This window comes from Loxodonta africana, chromosome 3 (genome assembly GCF_030014295.1).
Source record: "Loxodonta africana isolate mLoxAfr1 chromosome 3, mLoxAfr1.hap2, whole genome shotgun sequence".
Classification (NCBI taxonomy): Eukaryota; Metazoa; Chordata; class Mammalia; order Proboscidea; family Elephantidae; genus Loxodonta; species Loxodonta africana.
Window position 1 is genome coordinate 208,643,303 of NC_087344.1, and position 22,738 is coordinate 208,666,040.

Consider the following 22,738-nt stretch of genomic DNA (forward strand, 5'->3'; position numbering starts at 1 on the left):
ACCAGGTATGCAGAAAAACCATTAATGTAATCCACCACATAAATAAAACAAAAGACAAAAACCACATGATCTTATCAATTGATGCAGAAAAGGTATTTGACGAAGTCCAACACCCATTTATGATAAAAACTCTCACCAAAATAGGAATTGAAGGAAAATTCCTCAACATAATAAAGGGCATCTATGCAAAGCCAACAGCCAATATCACTCTAAATGGAGAGAACCTGAAAGCATTTCCCTTGAGAACGAGAACCAGACAAGGATGCCCTTTATCACCGCTCTTATTCAACATTGTGCTACAAGTCCTAGCCAGAGCAATTAGGCTAGACAAAGAAATAAAGGGCATCCGGATTGGCAGGGAGGAAGTAAAATTACCTCTATTTGCAGATGACATGATCTTATGCACAGAAAACCCTAAGGAATCCTCCAGAAAACTATTGAACCTAATAGAAGAGTTTGGCAGAGTCTCAGGTTATAAGATAAACATACAAAAATCACTTGGATTCCTCTACATCAACAAAAAGAACATCGAAGAGGAAATAACCAAATCAATACCATTCACAATAGCCCCCAAGAAGATAAAATACTTAGGAATAAATCTTACCAAGGATGTAAAAGACCTATACAAAGAAAACTACAAAGCTCTACTACAAGAAATTCAAAAGGACATACTTAAGTGGAAAAACATACCTTGCTCATGGATAGGAAGACTTAACATAGTAAAAATGTCTATTCTACCAAAAGCCATCTATACATACAATGCACTTCCGATCCAAATTCCAATGTCATTTTTTAAGGTGATAGAGAAACAAATCACCAACTTCATATGGAAGGGAAAGAAGCCTCAGATAAGCAAAGCATTATTGAAAAAGAAGAAGAAAGTGGGAGGCCTCACTCTACCTGATTTCAGAACCTATTATACAGCCACAGTAGTCAAAACAGCCTGGTATTGGTACAACAACAGGCACATAGACCAGTGGAGCAGAATTGAGATCCCAGATATAAATCCATACACATATGAGCAGCTGATATTTGACAAAGGACCAGTGTCAGTTAATTGGGGAAAAGATAGTCCTTTTAACAAATGGTGCTGGCATAACTGGATATCCATTTGCAAAAAAATGAAACAGGACCCATACCTCACACCAAGCACAAAAACTAACTCCAAGTGGATCAAAGACTTAAACATAAAGACTAAAACGATAAAGATCATGGAAGAAAAAATAAGGACAACCTTAGGAGCCCTAATACAAGGCATAAACAGAATACAAAACATTACCAAAAATGACGAAGAGAAACCAGATAACTGGGAGCTCCTAAAAATCAAACACCTATGCTCATCTAAAGACTTCACCAGAAGAGTAAAAAGACCACCTACAGACTGGGAAAGAATTTTCAGCTATGACATCTCCGACCAGTGCCTGATCTCTAAAATCTATATGATTCTGTCAAAACTCAACCACAAAAAGACAAGCAACCCTATCAAGAAGTGGGCAAAGGATATGAACACACACTTCACTAAAGAAGATATTCGGGCAGCCTACAGATACATGAGAATATGCTCTCGATCATTAGCCATTAGAGAAATGCAAATTAAAACCATGATGAGATTCCATCTCACTCCATCAAGGCTGCCATTAATCCAAAAAACACAAAATAATAAATGTTGGAGAGGCTGTGGAGAGATTGGAACTCTGATACACTGCTGGTGGGAATGTAAAATGGTACAACCACTTTGGAAATCTATCTGGCGTTATCTTAAACAGTTAGAAATAGAACTACCATACAACCCAGAAATCCCACTCCTCGGAATATACCCTAGAGATACAAGAGCCTTCACACAAACAGATATATGCACACCCATGTTTATTGCAGCTCTGTTTACAATAGCAAAAAGCTGGAAGCAACCAAGGTGTCCGTCAACGGATGAATGGGTAAATAAATTGTGGTATATTCACACAATGGAATACTACGCATCGATAAAGAACAGTGACGAATCTGTGAAACATTTCATAACATGGAGGAACCTGGAAGGCATTATGCTGAGCGAAATTAGTCAGAGGCAAAAGGACAAATATTGTATAAGACCACTATTATAAGATCTTGAGAAATAGTATAAACTGAGAAGAACACGTACTTTTGTGGTTACGAGGGGGGAGGGAGGGAGGGAGGGAGAGGGTTTTTTACTGATTAATTAGTAGATAAGAACTGCTTTAGGTGAAGGGAAGGACAACACTCAATACATGGAAGGTCAGCTCAATTGGACTGGACCAAAAGCAAAGAAGTTTCCGGGATAAACTGAATGCTTCAAAGGTCAGCGGAGCAAGGGCGGGGGTTTGGGGACCATGGTTTAAGGGGACTTCTAAGTCAATTGGCAAAATAATTCTATTATGAAAACATTCTGCAACCCACTTTGAAATGTGGCATCTGGGGTCTTAAATGCTAACAAGTGGCCATCTAAGATGCATCAATTGGTCTCAACCCACCTGGATCAAAGGAGAATGAAGAACGCCAAGGTCACATGACAACTAAGAGCCCAAGAGACAGAAAGGACCACACGAACCAGAGACTTACATCGTCCTGAGACCAGAAGAACTAGATGGTGCCCGGCCACAATCGATGACTGCCCTGACAGGGAGCACAACAGAGAACCCCTGAGGGAGCAGGAGATCAGTGGGATGCAGACCCCAAATTCTCATAAAAAGACCATACTTAATGGTCTGACTGAGACTAGAGGAATCCCGGCGGTCATGGTCCCCAAACCTTCTGTTGGCACAGGACAGGAACCATCCCCGAAGACAACTCATCAGACATGAAAGGGACTGGACAGTGGGTAGGAGAGAGATGCTAATGAAGAGTGAGCTAATTATATCAGGCGGACACTTGAGACTGTGTTGGCATCTCCTGTCTGGAGGGGGGATGGGAGGATAGAGGGAGTTGGAAGCTGGCAAAATTGTCACGAAAGAGAGACTGGAAGGGCTGACTCAGGGGGAGAGCAAGTGGGAGTACGGAATAAGATGTATATAAACTTATATGTGACAGTCTGACTTGATTTGTAAACGTTCACTTGAAGCTCAATAAAAGTTAATAAAAAAAAAAAGGCAGAAAAGAAAGGCCAAGGTGGATGTTAGAGGAGACTCTGAAACTTGCTCTTGAACATCAAGCAGCTAAAGAAAAAGGAAGAAACTATGAAGTAAAAGCTGAGCACAAGGTTTCAAAGGGCGGTTGGCGACAACAAAGGAAAGTATTATAATGACATGTGAAAAGAGCTGGAGATAGAAAACTAAAAGGGAAGAACATTCTCGGCATTTCTCACGCTGAAAGAACTGAAGAAAAAATTCAAACCTTGAGTTGCCATAATGAAGGATTCTATAGGAAAAATATTAAGTGACTCAGGAAACATCAAAAGAAGATGGAAGGAATACATAGAGTCACTATACCAAAAAGAACTGGTTGATGTTCAACCATTTCAGGAGGTAGCATATGATCAGGAACCGATGGTACTGAAGTCCAAACTGCACTGAAAGCGTTGACAAGAAACAAGGCTCCAGGAATTGATGGAATACCAATTGAGATGTTTCAACAAAATGATGCAGCACTGGAAGTGCTCACTTGTCTATTCCAAGAAATTTGGAAGATTGCTACCTGGCCAACCAACTGGAAGAGATCCGCATTTATGTCTATTCCTAAGAAAGGTGACCCAACTAAAAGCGGAAATCATTGAACAATGCCATTAATATCATAAGCAAGTAAAATTTTTCTGAAGATCTTTCAAAAGCAGCTGCAGCAGTATATCAGCAGGGAGCTGCCAGAAATTCAAGCTGGATTCAGAAGAGGACGTGGAATAAGGGCTATCAGTGCTGATGTCAGATGGATCCTGGCTGAAAGTAGAGAATAACAGAAAGATGTTTGCCTGTGTTTTATGGACCATGTAAAGGCATTTGACTGTGTGGATCATAACAAATTATGGATAATATTTTGAAGAATGGGAATTCCAGAACATTTAATTGTGGCGTGAGGAACCTGTACATAGATCAATAGGCAGTCATTTGAAAAGAACAAGAGGATACTGTGGGGTTTAAAGTCAGGAAAGGTGTGGGTCAGGGTTGTATGCTTTCACCATACTCATTTAATCTGTATGCTGAACAAATAACCCGAGAAGCTGGACTATGTGAAGAAGAATGGGGCATCAGGACTGGAGGAAGACTCATTAATAACCTGTGATATGCAAACGATACAACCTTTCTTGTTGAAAGTGAAGAAGTCTTGAAGCATTCAGTATGGATTACACCTCAACATAAACCAAAAAAAAAAAAAAAAAACAAACCCAGTGCCGTCGAGCCAATTCTGACTCATAGCAACCCTATAGGACAGAGTAGAACTGCCCCCATAGTTTCTAAGGAGCGCCTGGTGGATTCAAACTGCTGACCCTTTGGTTAGCAACTGTAGCACTTAACTACTACACCACTAGGGTTTCCACCTCAACATAAAGAAAACAAAAATCCTCACAACTAGACCAATAAGCAACAAACATCATGATAAATGGAGAAAAGATTGAAGTTGTCAAGGATTTCATTTTACTTGGATCCAAAATCATCACCCATGGAAGCAGCAATCAAGAAATCAAAGGACCCATTGCACTGGGCAAATCTACAAAAGCAGAGATGTCACCTCAAAGATTAAGGTGCACCTGACCAAAGCCATGGTGTTTTCAATCACTTTATCTACATGAGAAAGCTGGATAATAAATAAAGAAGACTGAAGGAGAATTTATGCCTTTGAATTGTGGTGTTGGTGAAGAATATTGAATATACCATGGACTGCTACAAGAATGAACTGAACAAATTTGTCTTAGAAGTACAACCAGAATGCTCCTTAGAAGCAAGGATGGTGAGATGATGTTGCACATACTTTGACCATGTTATCAGGGGGGATCATTCCCTGGCAAAGGACATCATGCTTGGTCAAGTAGAGGGCCAGCGAAAAAAAGGAAGACCCTCAACAAGATGGATTGACGCAGTGGCTGCAACAATGTGCTCAAGCATAACAACGATTGTGAGGATGGTGTAGGATCAGGCAGTGTTTCCTTCTGTTGTATATAGGGTCCCTATGAGTCAGAACCAACTCAACGGCACCTAACAACAACAACAACAAATAGTTAGCATCCAAGTAGAGATACAGAACCAGGGCTTTGACCTTATGCAAGTGAGGGAGCTGATTAAGGAGTCTCTATAACATCTGATGCTGGAGTTTAAAGTCTGCAGGGCAGGCAGGAAGATGGATATAAAATGGGAAGAGCAAGAATGAAATAGAGCCCAAAACTCAAGCTGAAACCTGTGTCAGTCTCTTATTGCTTCCTCCATTGATGATGTGGGTATGAGATCATCAGATGATGCAGGAATTCTGAAAGAGAAGCTGGTGTCTTTTGTCAACAGAACTAAACACACACCTGGCCCGGAAGTCAGAATAGTGAAGGGGGATCCAGGGGAAGGTGGAAGAGCTGCTGCCCCACTCCAGCAAGTTGAGTCCGCAGAGAAATGAAAACCTACATGAGCTGCAAGTTGACACATTGCAAAGCCACCACATCAGCATCAATAGAGGAAAAAGAGCTTTCATCTAGCTGTGAGTAGTTTATGCTAGGGTGGGGATGGAGGATTGGAGGAGGGTAACGTGGGAGGCATGAAAGATGAACCTTGTGCCTCAAGTCAAGCCAGGTCATAGAAGACCTTATATACTCCAGGATAAAGTGATTGACTTAATCTAGAAGACAAATGGGGAGCCACAAACTATGATTTACTATCCAATTTTTGTTTTAAAAAGTTTAAACCCATTAGCACAGCACAGTCTTCTCCTCAGGCTTCAGTTCTTTCCAGTCTTTCCTTACACACAGTTGTACCAAATCAAACTCCTCAGCTTCCCCCAGCACTTATTTTTAGCTTAGTGCCTCCACATGAGATACATTTCCCGCCTTCCTTCCCTTTACCCTACAGTTTCTATCTCCTCCTTTGGGAACACTGTTCTAGGCAGTGATTCCCTCAGCAGCATAGAAATGAGCACACTGTGTCACTGGACTATGACCTTCCTGAGGATGGGAACCTTGTCTACCCCATCCATATGTCCCTACCACCTCTCACAGGGTCTGGCACTTAGAAGGTGCTCAGCAGATGCGTGTTGTTTGAATCCACTTTCATGCTCCAAGTGCCTCTCGTCAAACACTTTGCTTATGGTTTTTTTTTTCAATTTTATTAGTGGATTTAATGAAGTATAGCTTCTGGTCACTGTCATAGATATGCAACAGATTTCTATATTTGAATAAAGAATTAAGAAGGGGCAGTAAAGGCTTCTAGCACCCTTCAGAAAATCATCTACAAATTGACTTGAGCGAACAGAGGGAAAGAAAAATTATCTCTCTTCTGAAATCTGCTCCAAGGCATTGTAAGACTTGACATTCTTTGACAAGAAGTCTTCATGATCCTCTTTGGTGAGGCCTTCCTTACTCCTTTTTGCATCGTTAACTCCCTTAAGGCTGGCTATCCGGCTGTAGGTCTCATCATAATGATAAATTAGCTTCAATTTTTTGAAGTAGAAGAAGTTAAACACTCTTTGGAAGGTTTCTTTAACACCTGAGGAGGTCAATCCATGGATAATCTCCTTAAAAAGCTTGTGAGTTATTTTGGCCAACTCCCTGATCAAAGGGTCTTCATCCCTCAGCACTCGGTCAGTCGCTGAAATAGCAGGAAGGCCTTTAGTTCAAGGCATCAGTAATTCTCTTAGAGCCCCAGAAACTCTGACCCCGAAGAGCTCTGACACCATTCACAGAGCCCACCCTCTCCTCCCCCATCCTCTCCTCCCCCCATCCTGTTGCTTCGATCAACAGCATCCAGGAAATTTCATCCTCTATCCCCACCAGACTCCATGAAAAAAAAAATGGCAGTATTCACTAAGGATTTACCAAGTTCTTTTTATATGCTGAACATCCTGCTAGATAGCAAAAATATGCATCCATAAGGAGGTTCAATATTGCTCATGATAATGAAAAAAGTTAACATTAGTCTAAATTGGAATAGGTCAGTTAATCAATAGGAGATTGTTTAAATTAATAATATTCATAAAATGAAATACTATGTACTTATTAAAATGCAAAGATGTATTTCTTAGCATGGAAAGTATGGTATACGAGTAGGTGAAAAAAGTTAAAATAGTTATGATTTCATTTTAAAAATAAATATGTAATATGTTTATATTCTTTAAACATATCAGGGATAATATACATATGCCAGAATGCTAATATCTTTATTCCCAGATAGTGGGATTAGGGGTTATTACTATTTTCTTCCATAATAAAAAGACACAAAGAGAAAAAAAAAAAGGGAGATTTAGAAAAGAGAGAGAAGGAGCATGAGGAGAAAGTAGGAGGAGAGAAAGAAGAAAAAGATTCTAAGAGAGGGGAAGGGGGAATTATAGTAGCTAGCATCTTTTTTTTTTTTTTAGCATCTAGCATGCAGTCAATAAATATGTGCTTATTGAATGAATGAATGAACAAATGAAAATGGAAGGAAGGTAGCCATCCTATTTTCTACCTTAAAAACCACTGCTGTTTGTAATTCTGATCCTGGCAGGGAATTTTTTTTAAAGTTGCCATCAAATAGACCCTGACTCATGGCAACCCCATGTGTGTCAGAGTAGAGCTGTGCTCCACAGGGTTTTCAATGGATGATTTTTGGAAGTAGATCATCAGGTCTTTCTTCCGAGATGCCTCTGGGTGGACTTGAACCTCTAACCTTTTGGTTAGCTGCTGTGAGAGTTAACCAGTTGCACCACTTTGAGACTCAGGTGTTGTATTGTTGTTGGGTGTTATTGATTCCAACTCATAGCAACCCCATGTGACTGAGTAGAACTTTCCTATATGGTATTTTTTTTTTTTTGGCTGTAGTTTTTTTTTTTTTTTAATCTTTACAGAAGCAGATCACCTGGTCTTTCCTGAAGAGTTGCTAGGTGGGTCTAACTGCCAACCTTTTGTTTAGCAGCTTACCGCTTAACCACTGGGCCACCAGGGCAATAGAGGCCAAGAGGGAAATGCCTGAGGTCCTAACATTTAGACAGGATAGATGTTACCCTTCTTTAATTTCTTCATCTACAAATGTACATTGCTATCCACTAAATAAGGGGCCCTGGTGGCAGTTAATCACTCGGCTGCTAACCAATAGTTTGGGGGTTTGACTCCACCAGTGTTTCTGGGGGAGAAAGATATAGTGATCTGCTTCCTTAAAGATTAAAACCCATTGCCATTGAGTCAATTCCAACTTAGAGTCACCCTATAGGGTTGTTCCGACTATTCCATAGGGTTTCCAAGGCTGTAATCTTTATGGAAGCAGACTTAAAAGTTCTTGACTATTGCCCTGGTGGTGCAGTGGTTAAGTGTTTGGCTACTAAATGCTATGAGCTGGAATCAATTCGAAGGCAATGAGTTTAGTTATTTATTTTTGGTATCCACTAAATCATAAATTCCCTGAGGGAAGGAACTTTGTTTTGTTTGCTGCTGTATCGCCTCCTCCCGCCCCACAAAAAGAACCAAACCCATTGCTGTCAAGTTGATTCCGACTCCTAGAGACTCTATTGGACAGAGTAGAACTGCCCCATTGAATTTCTAAGGAGTGCCTGGTGGATTTGAACTGTTGACCTTTTGGTTAGCAGCCATAGCACTTAACCACTACGCCACCAGGTTTCTGTGCTGTAACCCCAGAGACTAGAATAGTGCTGTCCCATAGTAGACTCTGGAAAAAATATTTATTGGATGAATGAGTGAATGAACCCTCAAGTCTCTGTAGTTCCTGAGGGATCTGGGACGATAATGAGTGGTATAAATGCTGAGATTGAAACAGGGAGAGTGGGTAAGAGAAATAGAATATGCCCTTTAACCCAGTCCTTTTCCTGGTTACCCCCCTAACCTACCCACCCACTACTATTCCCCTCCTTCCATTCCTGGTACCATTATAGAGCTTATATGTGACTAGAATTACAAATAATGAATTTATTTAGACCTATACATGAATACTTCATTATAAACTCAACACTTACTTACCTTCAATCATAACTTCAATTTCAGCTCTAAGCAGTAAATGGCTGCCCAATTTTGCCAAGTACCCTATGCACAAAGTAAAATTAAAGTTACTCCATAATGCATTATAAAAATACGTTCTCTCATATTGTTCAGCAACTTTGCTTTCTTCAAAGCAAAGTATCTCTAGATAATCCTTGATTCATTTTTCAGTGCTTTCAAATAATTACTATTTAATAAAATTCTTTATTAAAAAAAATATGTGTGTGTATAAATGAGAAGACCTCCGGTGGCACAGAGGTTGAGTGCATGGCTGCTAACCAAAAGGTCGGCAGTTCAAACCCCTCAACTGTTCCATGAAAGAAAGATGTGGCAGTCAGCTTCTGTAAAGATTGCAGCCTTGGAAACACTTTGTAGCGGTTCTAGCCTGTCCTATAGGGCTGTTATGAGTCGAAATCGACTTGATGGCAATGGGTTTCATTTGGTATGTGAATGTACATAGATCACAATTGTACAGCTTAATAAGTGACCACAAAGTACAAATACCCTAGCTACCACCTAGCTTATTAAATAGAATAATACTAGCATCCCAGGAGACTCCTTCATGCCCCTCTCAATCTCCTCTTGCGCTGTTCACAATGCCTTTAGTGTGTGTGTTTGGCTTCTTTTGTTCAACATTTCATTTGTGAAACTCATCAGTGTTCTTGCACGTAGCAGTAGTCCATTCATTTCCATAGCTATGTGGCAGGGGTTGGCAAATAAAGTTTTGTTGAGACACAGCCATGCTCATTTGCTCATTTGTTTACATAATGTCTATGATTGCTTTCCTGCTACAATGACAGAGGTGATCAGTTGTGACGAGACCGTATGGCACTCAAAGCCTAAAATACTTATTGCCTGGCCTTTTACAGAATGAGTTCGCTGATCCCTCCTACATGGTATCCTCTCTTATGAATGCCCCATATTTTACCCATTCTGATGATGGACAGTTGTGTTGTTTCCAGTTTAGGGCTATTTTGAATAATGATGTTATTACGGACATCCTTGTACATGAATTTTAGAATATATTTGTATGTATTTTTTTTTTTTTATTTATGTATGGTATGTAACTAGGGAAGATTTCCTAGGTAATAGGGTATGCTTATGTTCAACTTTAGTGGTTACTTCCAAATAGTATTCCAAAGAGCCTGTACCACTTTTCACTCCCATCTTAGGTGTATGCACATATCCATTGGTCCATGTCCTCTTGGACACTTGACATTGTTATCTTTTTCCTTTTAGTAATTCTCATGGGTGTGGTTTACAATCACACAGTGATTTTTTTAAGTCAGTTTTATTATTACTTTTTATTCATTGTGTTTTGAGTGAAAGTTTATAAATCAAGTCAGCCTCTCATTCAAAAGCCTATACACACCTTGCTATGTACTCCTAGCTGCTCTCCCCCTAACGAGACACCACAGTCCTCCTCTCCACCCTGTATTCCCCATTTCCATTCAACCAGCTCCTGTCCCCCTCTACCTTCTCATCTTGCCTCTGGACAGGAGCTGCCCTCGTAGTCTCATGTGCCTACTTGGGCCAAGAAGCTCACTCTTCACTAGTATCCTTTTCTGTCTTATTGTTGTTGTTGTTGTTAGGTGCCGTCGAGTTGGTTCTGACTCATAGTGACCCTATGCACAACAGAAAGAAACACTGCCCGGTCCTGTGCCATCCTTACAATCGTTGTTATGCTTGAGCTCATTGTTGCAGCCACTGTGTCAATCCACCTTGCTGAGGGTCTTCCTCTTTTCCACTGACCCTGTACTCTGCCAAGCATGATGTCCTTCTCCAGGGACTGATCCCTCCTGACAACATGTCCAAAGTATGTAAGACTCAGTCTCACCATCCTTGCCTCTAAGGAGCATTCTGGCTGCTCTTCTTCCAAGACAGATTTGTTCGTTCTTTTGGCAGTCCATGGTATATTCAATATTCTTTGCCAACACCACAATTCAAAGGCATCAGCTCTTCTTCGGTCTTCCTTATTCATTGTCCAGCTTTCACATGCATATGATGTGATTGAAAATACCATGGCTTGGGTCAGGCGCACCTTAGACTTCAGGGTGACATCTTTGCTCTTCAACACTTTGAAGAGGTCCTTTGCAGCAGATTTGCCCAATGCAATGCATCTTTTGATTTCTTGGCTGCTGCTTCCGTGGCTGTTGATTGTGGGTCCAAGTAAAATGAAATCCTTGACAATTTCAATCTTTTCTCTGTTTATCACGATGTTGCTCATTGGTCCAGTTGTGAGGATTTTTGTTTTCTTTATGTTGAGGTGGTATCCATACTGAAGGCTGTGGTCTTTGATCTTCATTAGTAAGTGCTTCAAGTCCTCTTCACTTTCAGCAAGCAAGGTTGTGTCATCTGCATAATGTAGGTTGTTAATGAGTCTTCCTCCAATCCTGATGCCCCGTTCTTCTTCATATAGTCCAGCTTCTCAGATTATTTGTTCCGTCCAATCCCTGTCTGAAGAGTTGGCTTCAGGAATGGTTCCAGTCTTGGGCTAACAGAGGGTCCTGGGATCATGACCTCCGGGGTCCCTCTAGTCTCACTCAGACCATTAAGTCTGGTCTTCCATTAGGTCTGGTCTTTATGGGAATTTGAGGTCTGCATCCCACTGTTCTCCTGCTCTTTCAGGGATTCTCTGTTGTGTTCCCTGTCAGGGCAGTCATCCGTGGTAGCTCTAGCTCTTCTGATCTGAGGCCAGTGTAGTCTCTGGTTTATGTGGCCCTTTCTGTCTCTTGGGCTCATATTTACCTTGTATCTTTGGTGTTCTTCATTCTCCTTTGCTCCCGGTGGGTTGAAAACAATTGATGCATCTTAGATGGCCACTTGCTAGCATTTAAGACCCCAGACACTACTCACCAAAGTGGGATGCAGCACGTTTTCTTAATACATTTTATTATGCCAATTAACCTAGATGTTCCCTGAGACCATGGTCCCTGCTACTCTGGCCTTCAAAGCCTTTGACTGTATTCAGGAAACTCCTTTCCTTTTGGATTAGTCCAGCTGTGCTGACCTTAACTGTGTTGTGTGTTGTCTTTTCCTTCACCTGAAAGAGTTCTTGTCTACTATCCAGTTAGTGAATGCCCATCTCCCTCCCTTCCTACCCTAATAACCATCAAAGAATATTTTCTTCTGCGTTTAAACTTTTTCTTGAGCTCTCATAACAGTGGTCTCATACAATATTCGTCCTTTTGCAGCTGACTAATTTCACTCAGCATAATGCATTCTAGCTTCCTCCATGTTTTGAGATCTTTCACAGATTCATCATTGTTCTTTATCATTGCATAGTATTCCATTACATAAATATGCCATAATTTATTTATCCATTCATCTGTTGATGGGTGTCTTGGTTGCTTCCATCTTTCTGCTATTGTAAACAGTGCTGCAATGAACGTGGGTGTGCATGTATCTGTTCATGTAAGGGCTCTTATTTCTCTAGGAAATATTCCAAGGAGTGGGATTGCTGGATCGTATGGTAGTTCTATTCCTAGCTTTTTAAGGAAGCACCAAATCAATTTCCAAAGTGGTTGTACCATCTGACATTCCCACCAGCAGTGTATAAGTGTTCCAGTCTCTCCACAAGCTCTCCAACATTTATTATTTTGTGTTGTTTGGATTAATGCCAGTCTTGTTGGGGTGAGATGGTCTCTCATTTTAGTTTTGATATACATTTCTCTAGTGGCTAATAATCGTGAACATTTCCTCATGTGTCTGTTAGCATCCTGAATGTCTCTTTTGTGAAGTGCCTGTTCATATCCTTTGCCCATTTTTTAATTGGGTTATTTGTCTTTTTGTTTTTGCAGTATCATGTAGATTTTAGAGATCAGACGCTGATTGCACTTGTCATAGCCAAAAACTTTTTCCCAGTCTGTAGGTAATTTTTTCACTCTTTTGGTGAAGTCTTTGGATGAGCATAAATGTTTGATTTTTAGGAGCTCCTGGTTATCTAGTTTCTCTCCTGGTATTTGTGCACTGTTGGTGATGTTTCATATACTGTTTATGCCATGTATTAGGGCTCCTAGCATTGTCCCTATTTTTTCTCCCATGGTCTTTATCATTTTAGATTTTGTATTTAGGTCTTTGATCTATTTTGAGTTAGTTTTTGTGCATGGTATGAGCTATGGGTCTTGTCTCATACTTTGGCAGATGGATATCCAGTTACGCCAGCATCATTTGTTAAAGTGGCTGTCTTTTCCCCATTTAACAGACTTTGGGCCTTTGTCAAATATCAGCTGGTTATATGTGGATAGATTTATGTCTGGATTCTCAATTCTGTTCCATTGGTCTATGTATCTGTTGTTGTACCAGTACCAGCTTATTTTGACTCCTGTGGTGGTATAATATGTTCTAAAATCAGGTAATGTGAGGCCTCCCACTTTGTTCTTCTTTTTCAGTAATGCTTTATTTATCTGGGACCTCTTTCCCTTCCATATGAAGTTGGTGATTTGATTCTCCATCTCATTAAAAAATGTCATTGGAATTTGGATTGGGATTGCATTGTATCTATAGATCGCTTTTGGTAGAATAAATATTTTTACAATGTTGAGTATTCCATTCCTTGAGCAAGGTATGTTTTTCCACTTATGTACATCTCTTGGTTTCTTGCAGTAGTGTCTTGTATTTTCCTTTGTAAGGGTCTTTTACATCTCTGGTTAGATTTATTCCTAAGTATTTTACCTCCCTGTGGGCTGTTGTAAATGGTATTGCTCTGGTAATTTCCTCTTCGAAGTTCTTTATTGGTGTAGAGGAATCCAACTGATTTTTGCATGTTTTTTTTTTTTTTTATCTCGTATGTTGATACTCTGCTGAACTCTTCTATTTGTTATGGTAGTTATCTTGAGGATTCTTTAGGGTTTTCTGTATATAAGATCATATCATCTGCAAACAGACGTACTTTTACTTCTTTCTTACCAATCCAGATACTCTTTACTCCTTTATCTAGCTTAATTGCTCTGGCTAGGACCTCCAACACAATATTGAATAAGAGTGGTGATAAAGGGCATCCTTGTCTGGTTCACGTTCTCAAGGGGAATGCTTTCAGACACTCTCCATTTAGGATGATGTTGGCTTTGTATAAACGCCCTTTATAATGTTGAGGAATTTTTCTTTTGTTCCAGTTTTTATCATGAATGGGAGTTGGACTTTGTCAAATGCCTTTACTGCATCACTTGATAAGATCATGCAGTTCTTGTCTTTTGTTTTATTTATATGATGGATTGCATTAATTGTTTTTCTAATGTTGAACCATCCCTGCATACCTGGTATGAATCCCCGTTGGTCATGGTGAATTATTATTATTATTTATTTTAATAATTTTTATTGTGCTTTAATGAAAGTTTACAAATCAAGTCAGTCTCTCACACAAAAACCCATACACACACTGCTACACACACCCAATTACTCTCCCCCCAGTGAGGCAGCCCACTCTCTCTTTTCATGTCCATTTTTCCAGCTTCTAACCCTCTCCACCCCCTCATCTCCCCTCCAGGCAGGAGATGCTGAATTGTCTCCAGTGTCCGCCTGATCCAAGAAGCTCACTCCTCTCCAGCATCGCTCTCCAACTCAATGTCCAGTCCAATCCATGTCTGAAGAGTTGGCTTTGGGAATGGTTACTGTCCTGGGCCAACAGAAGGTCTGGGGGCCATGACCACTGGGGTCCTTCTAGTCTCAGGCCATTAAGTCTGGTCTTATGAGAATTTGGGGTCTGCATCCCACTGCTCTCCTGCTCTCTAGGGGGTTCTCTGTTGTGTTCCCTTTTAGGGCAGTCATTGGTTAGAGTTGGGCACCATCTAGTTCTTCTGGTCTCAGGATGATGTAGTTTCTGGTTCATGTGGCCCTTTCTGTCTCTTGGGCTCATAATCGCCTTGTGTTCTTGGTGTTCTTCATTCTCCTTTGTTCCAGAAGGGTTGAAACAAATTGATGCATCTTAGATGGCTGCTTGCTAGCGTTTAAGACTCCAGACGCCACTCTTCAAAGTGGGATGAAGAATGTTTTCTTAGTAGATTTTATTATGCCAATTGACTTAGATGTCCCCTGAAACCACGGTCCCCAGATCCCTGCCCTGCTACGCTGGCCTTCAAAGCACTCAGTTTATTCAGGAAACTTCTTTGTTTTCAGTTTAGTCCAATTGTGCTGACCTCCCCTGTATTGTATGCTGTCTTTCCCCTCACCTAAAGTAGTTCTTATCTACTATCTAATTAGTGAATGCCCCCTCCCACTCTCACTCCCTCCCCCACTCGTAACCACGAAAGAATGTTTTCTTCTCAGTTTAAACTATTTCTCGAGTTCTTATAATAGTGGTTTTATATAATATTTGTCCTTTTGCAACTAATTTCACTCAGCATAATGCCTTCCAGGTTCCTCCATGTTACGAAATGTTTCACAGATTCCTCACTGTTCTTTATGGATATGTAGTATTCCATTCTGTGAATATACCATGATTTATTTATCCATTCTTCCATTGACGGGCACCTTGGTTGCTTCCATCTTTTTGCTATTGTAAACAGTGCTGCAATAAACGTGGGTGTGCATATATCTGTTCGTGTAAAGGCTCTTATTTCTCCAGGATATATGCCAAGGAGTGGGATTGCTGGATCATATGGTAGTTCTATTTTTAACTTTTTAAGGAAGCACCAAATCGATTTCCAAAGAGGTTGTACCATTTTACATTCCCACCAGCAGTGTATAAGTGTTCCAATCTCTCCGCAGCCTCTCCAACATTTATGATTTTGTGTGTTTTGGATTAATGCCAGCCTTGTTGGAGTGAGATGAAATCTCACTCTAGTTTTGATCTGCTTTTATCTAATGGCTAATGATTGTGAACATTTCCTCATGTATCTGTTAGCTACCTGAATGTCTTCTTTAGTGAACTATCTGTTCATATCTTTTGCCCATTTTTTAATTGGGTTATTTGTCTTTTTGCAGTTGCGTTTTTGCAGTATCATGTAGATTTTAGAGGTCAGGTGCTGAACAGAAATGTCATAGCTAAAAACTTTTTCCCAGTCTGTAGGTAGTCTTTTTACTCTTTTGGTGAAGTCCTTGGATGAGCAAGGAGCTCCCAGTTATCTAGTTTTTCTTCTACATTCTTTATAATGTTTCGTATACTGTTTATGCCATGTATTAAGGCTCCTAACGTTGTCCCTATTTTTTCTTCTGTGATCTTTATCGTTTTAGATTTTATATTTAGGTCTTTGATCCATTTTGAGTTAGTTTTTGTGCATGGAGTGAGGTATGGGTCTTGTTTCATTTTTTTTGCAGGTGGGTATCCAGTTATAAGCCAGCACCATTTGTTAAAAAGACTGTCTTTTCCCCATTTAACTGTTTTGGGGCCTTTGTCAAATATGAACTGCTCATATGTGGATGGATTTATGTCTGGATTCTCAATTCTGTTCCATTGGTCCATGTATCTGTTGTTGTACCAGTACCAGGCTGTTTTGACTACTGTGGCGGTATAATATGTTCTAAAATCAGGTAAAGGAAGGCCTTCCACTTTGTTCTTCTTTTTCAGTAATGCCTTATTTATCTGGGGCCTCTTTCTCTTTCATATGAAATTGGTGATCTGTTTCTCCATCTCATTAAAGAATGTCATTGGGATTTGGATTGGAATTGCATTAAATGTATAGATCGCTTTAGGTAGAATAGACATTTTTATAATGTTAAGTCTTCCTATCCATGAGCAAGGTATGTTCTTCCACTTATGTAAGTCTCTTTTGGTTTCTTGCAGAAGTGTACTGTAGTTTTCTTTGTATAAGTCTTTTACATCTCTGGTAAGATTTATTCCTAAGTATTTTATCTTCTTGGGGGCTACTGTAAATGACGTTGATTTGGTGATTTCCTCTTTGATGTTCTTTTTGTTGGTGTAGAGGAATCCAACTAACTTTTGTATGTTTATCTTGTATCCCGATACTCTGCTGAAGTCTTCTATTAGTTTCAGTAGTTTTCTGGAGGATTCCTTGGGGTTTTCTGTGTATAAGATCATGTCATCTACAAATAGAGATAATTTTACTTCTTTCTTACCAATCTGGATGCCCTTTATTTCTTTATCTAGCCTAATTGCTCTGGCTACGACTTCCAGCACAATTTTGAATAAGAGTGTTGATAAAGGACATCCTTGTCTGGTTCCCGATCTCAATGGGAATGTTTTCAGGCTCTTAAGGTGATGTTGGCTGTTGGCTTTGTATAAATGCTCTTTATTATGTTGAGGAATTTTCCTTCTATTCCTATTTTGCTGAGAGTTTTTATCAATAATGGGTGTTGAACTTTGTCAAATGCCTTTTCTGCATCAATTGATAAAATCATGTGATTCTTGTCTTTTGTTTTATTTATGTGGTGGATTACATTAATTGTTTTTCTAATGTTAAACCATCCCTGCACGTCTAGTACGAATCCCACTTGGTCATGGTGAATTATTTTTTTGATATGTTGTTGAATTCTATTGGCTAGAATTTTGCTGAGGATTTTTACGTCTACATTCACGAGGGATATAGGTCTATAATTTTCTTTTCTTGTGGTGTCCTTACCTGGTTTTGGTATCAGGGATATGGTGGCTTCATAGAATGAGTTTGGTAGTGTTCCGTCCTCTTCTATGCTCTGAAATACCTTTAGCAGTAGTGGTGTTAACTCTTCTCTGAAAGTTTGGTAGAACTCCGTAGTGAAGCCATTCGGACCAGGGCTTTTGTTTTTTTGTTGGGATTTTTTTGATTACCTTTTCAATCTCTTCTTTTGTTATGGGTCTATTTAGTTGTTCTACCTCTGTTTGTGTTAGTTTAGGTAGCTAGTGTGTTTCTAAGAATTCATTCATTTCTTCTAGGTTTTCAAATTTGTTTGAGTATAGTTTTTCTTAGTAATCTGATATGATTCTTTTAATTTCAGTTGGGTCTGTTGTAATATCGCCCCTCTCATTTCTTATTTGGGTTATTTGCTTCCTCCCCTGTTTTTCTTTTGTCAGTTTGGCAGGTGGCTTATCAATTTTGTTGAGTTCTTCAAAAAATCAGCTCTTGGTCTTGTTAATTCTTTCAATTGTTTTTCTGTTTTCTATTTCATTCAGTTCGGCTCTAATTTTTATGATTTGTTTTCTTCTGGTGCCTGTGGGTTTCTTTTGTTGCTCTCTTTCTATTTGTTCAAGTTGTAAGGATAATTCTTTGATTTTGGCCCTTTCTTCTTTTTGAATGTGTGCATTTACTGATATAAATTGGCCTCTGAGCACTGCTTTTGCTGTGTCCCAAAGGTTCTGATACGAAGCTTTTTCATTCTCATTGGATTCTATGAATTTCTTTATTCCATCCTTAATGTCTTCCATAATCCAGTCTTTTTTGAGCAGGGTATTGTTCAGTTTCCAAGTGTTTGATTTCTTTTCCCTGCTTTTCCTGTTATTGATTTCCACTTTTATGGCCTTATGGTCAAAGAAGATGCTTTGTAAAATTTCAATGTTTTGGATTCTGCTAAGGCTTGCTTTATGACCTAATATGTGGTCTATTCTATAAAATGTTCCGGGTGCACTAGAAGAGAAAGTGCACTTGGTTACTGTTGTGTGCAGTGTTCTGTATATGTCTATGAGGTCAGTTTGGTTGATTGTGGCATTTAGATCTTCCATGTCTTTATTGAGCTTTCTGGATGTCCGTCCTATCCTTCACCGAAAGTGGTATGTTGAAGTCTCCTAGTATTATTGTGGAGCTGTCTATCTCACTTTTCAATGCTGGTAGAGTTTGTTTTATGTATCTTACAACCCTGTCATTGGGTGCATAAATATTTAATATGGTCATATCTTTTTGGTGTATTGTCCCTTTAATCATTATATCATGTCCTTCCTTATCCTTTCTGGATTGAACTTTAAAGACTATTTCGTCAGAAATTAATGTTGCCACTCCTGCTCTTTTTTGATTATTATTTGTTTGATATATATTTTTCCATCCTTTGAGTTTTAGTTTGTTTTTGTCTCTAGGTTTAAGGTGTCTCTGTTGTAGGCAGCATATAGACGGATCTTGTTTTTTAATCCATTCTGCCACTCTCTGTCTCTTTAGTGGAGCACTTAGTCCATTTACATTCTGGGTAATTATGGATACCCACTCAACCCACTGCCGTTGAGTAGATTCCGACTCATAGCGACCCTATAGGACAGAGTAGAACTGCCCCGTAGAGCTTCCAAGGAATGCCTGATGGATTCAAACTGCCGACCTTTTGGTTAACAGCCATAGCACTTAACCACTACGCCACCAGTTATGGATAGGTATGAATAAAAAAAAATAATAATAATATTTTTTTATTCATGAATTTAATGCTATCATTTTGATGTCTTTTTTTGTGTCAACAGTTTCTTTTTCCCACTTGATTTTATGTGCTGAGTAGACTTTCTTTATATATTGTCCTTTCCTCATATTTGTTATTGTTGATTTCGTGTCTGCTGAGTCTCTATTTTTTTCTTGTATTTTGATGAATAGCATAGTTTGTCTCCTTTGTGGTTACCTTATTATTTACCCCTATTTTTCTAAATTTCAACCTAACTTTTATTTCTTTGTATTGCCATATCTTCCCCTCCATATGGAAGGTGTATGATTACATTTCTTAGTCCCTCTTTATTATTCTAATGTTGTCTTGTTTTATATAATAACATGGTTGTTACCCTGTTTTGAGCTTTTTTTCCCTGGATTTCCCTGTCTGGGTTGACTTCTGGTTGCTCTGCCCAGTGCTCTAGCCTTGGGTTGATACCTGATATTACTGATTTTCTAACCAAAGAACTCCCTTTAGTATTTCTTGTCATATTGGTTTGGTTTTTACAAATTCCAACTTGTGTTTATCTGGAAATGACTTAATTTCACCTTCATATTTAAAAGACAATTTTGCTGGATATATGATTCTTGGCAGGCAATTTTTTTCCTTCATGTTTTAAAATATGTCATCCCATTGCCTTCTTGCCTGCATGGTTTCTACCAAGTAGTCCGAGCTTATTCTTATTGGCTCTCCTTTGTAGGTGACTTTTCATTTATCCCTCACTGCTCTTATAATTCTCTCTTTATCTTTGGTTTTGGCGAGCCTGATTATAATTTGTCTTGGTGACTTTCTTTTAACGTTTACCTTATGTGGAGTTCGATGAGAATCTTGGATAGATATCTTCTCATCTTTCGTGATATCAGGGAAGTTTTGTGCCAAAAATCTTCAACAATTTCCTTTGTATTTTCTGTTATCCCTCCCTGTTCTGGTACTCCAATCACTCATAGGCTATTTATCTTGATAGAATCCCCGTGATTCTTAAGGTTTCTTCATTTTTTAAATTCTTTTATGTGATTTTTCTTCAAATATATTACTGCCAAGAGATTTATCTTCGAGTTCAGAAATTTTAGATTTTACTTGCTTAGTTCTGCTCCTCTGACTTTCTATTGAGTTGTCTACTTCTGCTATTTTATTGTTAATCTTCTGAATTTCTGATCGTTGCCAGTCTATAGATTTTCCCAGCTTATTAAACTTTTCATTATGTTCCTGAATAATCTTTCTAATTTCTTTGATTGCTTTATCTGTGTGTTCCTTGGCTTGTTCTGGGTCTTGCATCATTTCCATCCCGATGTCTTGAAGGGTTCTGTATATTAAACTTTTGTGTTCTTCATCTGGTAATTCCAAGAATCCACTTTCATCTAGAAGATCCGTGGATTCTTTGTTTTGAGAGCCTGTTGAGATGATCATGGTCTGTTTCTTTATGTGACTTGATATTGACTGTTGTCTCCGAGTCATCGATAAGTTATTGTATTAGTTTATGCTTGCTTACTGTGTCGTAGCTGCTTCCTTTTTTTGTTTTGATATATCCAAATGGATTGCTTGAGTGAGCTAGCTTGATTATTTTTGCCTTTGGAGCTCTGGTGTCCTGTTCCCAGCCGGCTAGAGCTGTTATCAGGTATATCAGTCTAGGAGTCCATTCACTTTTCTTGTATGAATTCAGGTCAGGTTTCCAGGTAGCGGATCATCAAGTGTGTGGTACAGGCTCTGTCCTACAGTCTTAGGGGGCAGGGGTGCTTGGCGTATATACCGATATCTGATTGCAGCAGGGGGTCATGCTCTGAACAAGGCAGGGGGCTGAGGACCAACCCCTGAGTGTCTCTGAGGAAAACGCATCACTGTTTCCTAGAGCATGCCGGTGGTTGGGTTCTGCAGAGGGACCATGGGCACCCAAAGTTTTTGGTTGGAAGGACTGGGAGGTACCAGTTATCTTTAGATCCCTGTCACAGGTAGCTGGTTGACCTGAGTGGAGCTACCAGTTCTTAGGTCCCTGATGTGTGTAGGTGAGGACCTTGTTTAATAGGTAAAGCAATGTTAAACATCAAACACCCACCTCTCTACCGCACAGCTGAAATGGTTGGAGTTTGCCAACACACAGGTCCATGCAGAAGGGAAAGGTGCTCAAAGTCCACGGACTGTTTATGCCTGGACTGGAGCTGCTTCTGTCCTGAGCTCCCCTGGTTAGTGGAGCTAGCAAATTATCTTTTCCCCCAAATGCAAATTTTTTCTTCCCCAAGGATGGGAGGATGGCTCTAGGTGCTCAATAGGGCCTATCTCAGGCCCAGGGAATTCAGCCGCCGAAGCCAGATTGCAGGTGGGGGGGCACGTTAACATATACACAAGTACTTTGTTTTTGCCAAGAGCGCTGTTCTCCTCAGGTTCCAGAGGTGTGAGTAGGCTGTGTTGCTGGTTGCTTCTCCCTGAGGAAACTGCGGCTGAACGCTAGGACCAGCCTGCCGCCGTCGCGGTCGCTCCAAGAATGGTGCCTGAGGGCTCCCCGCGATTCAGGTCTGGTAACTCCTCTGTGCTTCTGGATGGTCTTTTTATCCCCCTGCCCCTCAGTTCGTTTTCTAAGTTTGCCGTTCACGCTCAGGGCTTCCGGCTTGTCATAAATATACTCGTTTCACTTGTTTTTGGGAGTTTTTGTTGTAAAGAGGGCTTTCCAGAAGTGTCTGTCTATTCAGCCATCTTGGCTCCACCTCCTGGAGCTTTTTAATTACCTTTTCTCTAAAAATTTTTTTTTTCTCTCTTCTTTTGTAATGGGTTTATTTAGTTGTCCTACCTCTGTTTGTGTTAGTTTAGGTAGATAGTGTATTTGTAGAAAGTTGTCCATTTCTTCTAGGTTTTCAAATTTGTTACAGTACACTTTCTCATAGTAATTTGATATGGTTCTCTTAATTTCAGTTTGTTCTGTTGCGATATCGCCCATCTCATTTCGTGTTTGAGTTATTTGGTTCCTCTTCTGTTTTTCTCTTGTCAGTTTGGCTATGGTTTATTGATTTTGTTAATCTTTTCAAAGAACCATCTTTTGGTCTTGTTAAGTCTTTCAATTGTTTTTCTGTTCTCTTCATTTAATTCTGCTCTAATTTTTATTATTTGCTTTCTTCTGGTGCCTGAGGGTTTCTTTTGTTGCTCTCTTTCTATTTGTTCAGTTGTAGGGATAATTCTTTGATTTTTGGCCCTCTCTTCTTTTTGGATGTGTGTATTTATTGCTGTAACTTTACCTCTGAGCACTGCTTTCGCTGTGTCCCAAAGGTTCTGATAGGGAGTGTTTTCATTCTTGTTGGAGTCTATGAATTTCTTTATTCCATCCTTAAGTTCTTCTATTACGCAGTAGTTTTTAAGCAAGGTTTTGTTCAGTGTCCATGGGTTTGATTT

General features: G+C 39.7%; 1 protein-coding gene across 1 annotated transcript in view; it reads right to left on the bottom strand.

Moving 5' to 3' along the window:
* Window positions 1–6,402: 6,402 nt before the first annotated feature.
* The window catches only part of MROH9 (maestro heat like repeat family member 9), a 107,207-nt gene continuing 90,871 nt past the window's right edge, over window positions 6,403–22,738 (bottom strand). The window contains exons 20-21 of the mRNA XM_010595055.3: window positions 9,083–9,145; window positions 6,403–6,725 (exon numbers count right to left, since the gene is read on the bottom strand). Of these exons, the coding sequence (XP_010593357.2) occupies window positions 6,403–6,725; window positions 9,083–9,145 (386 nt within the window). The remainder of the gene's footprint in view (window positions 6,726–9,082; window positions 9,146–22,738) is intronic.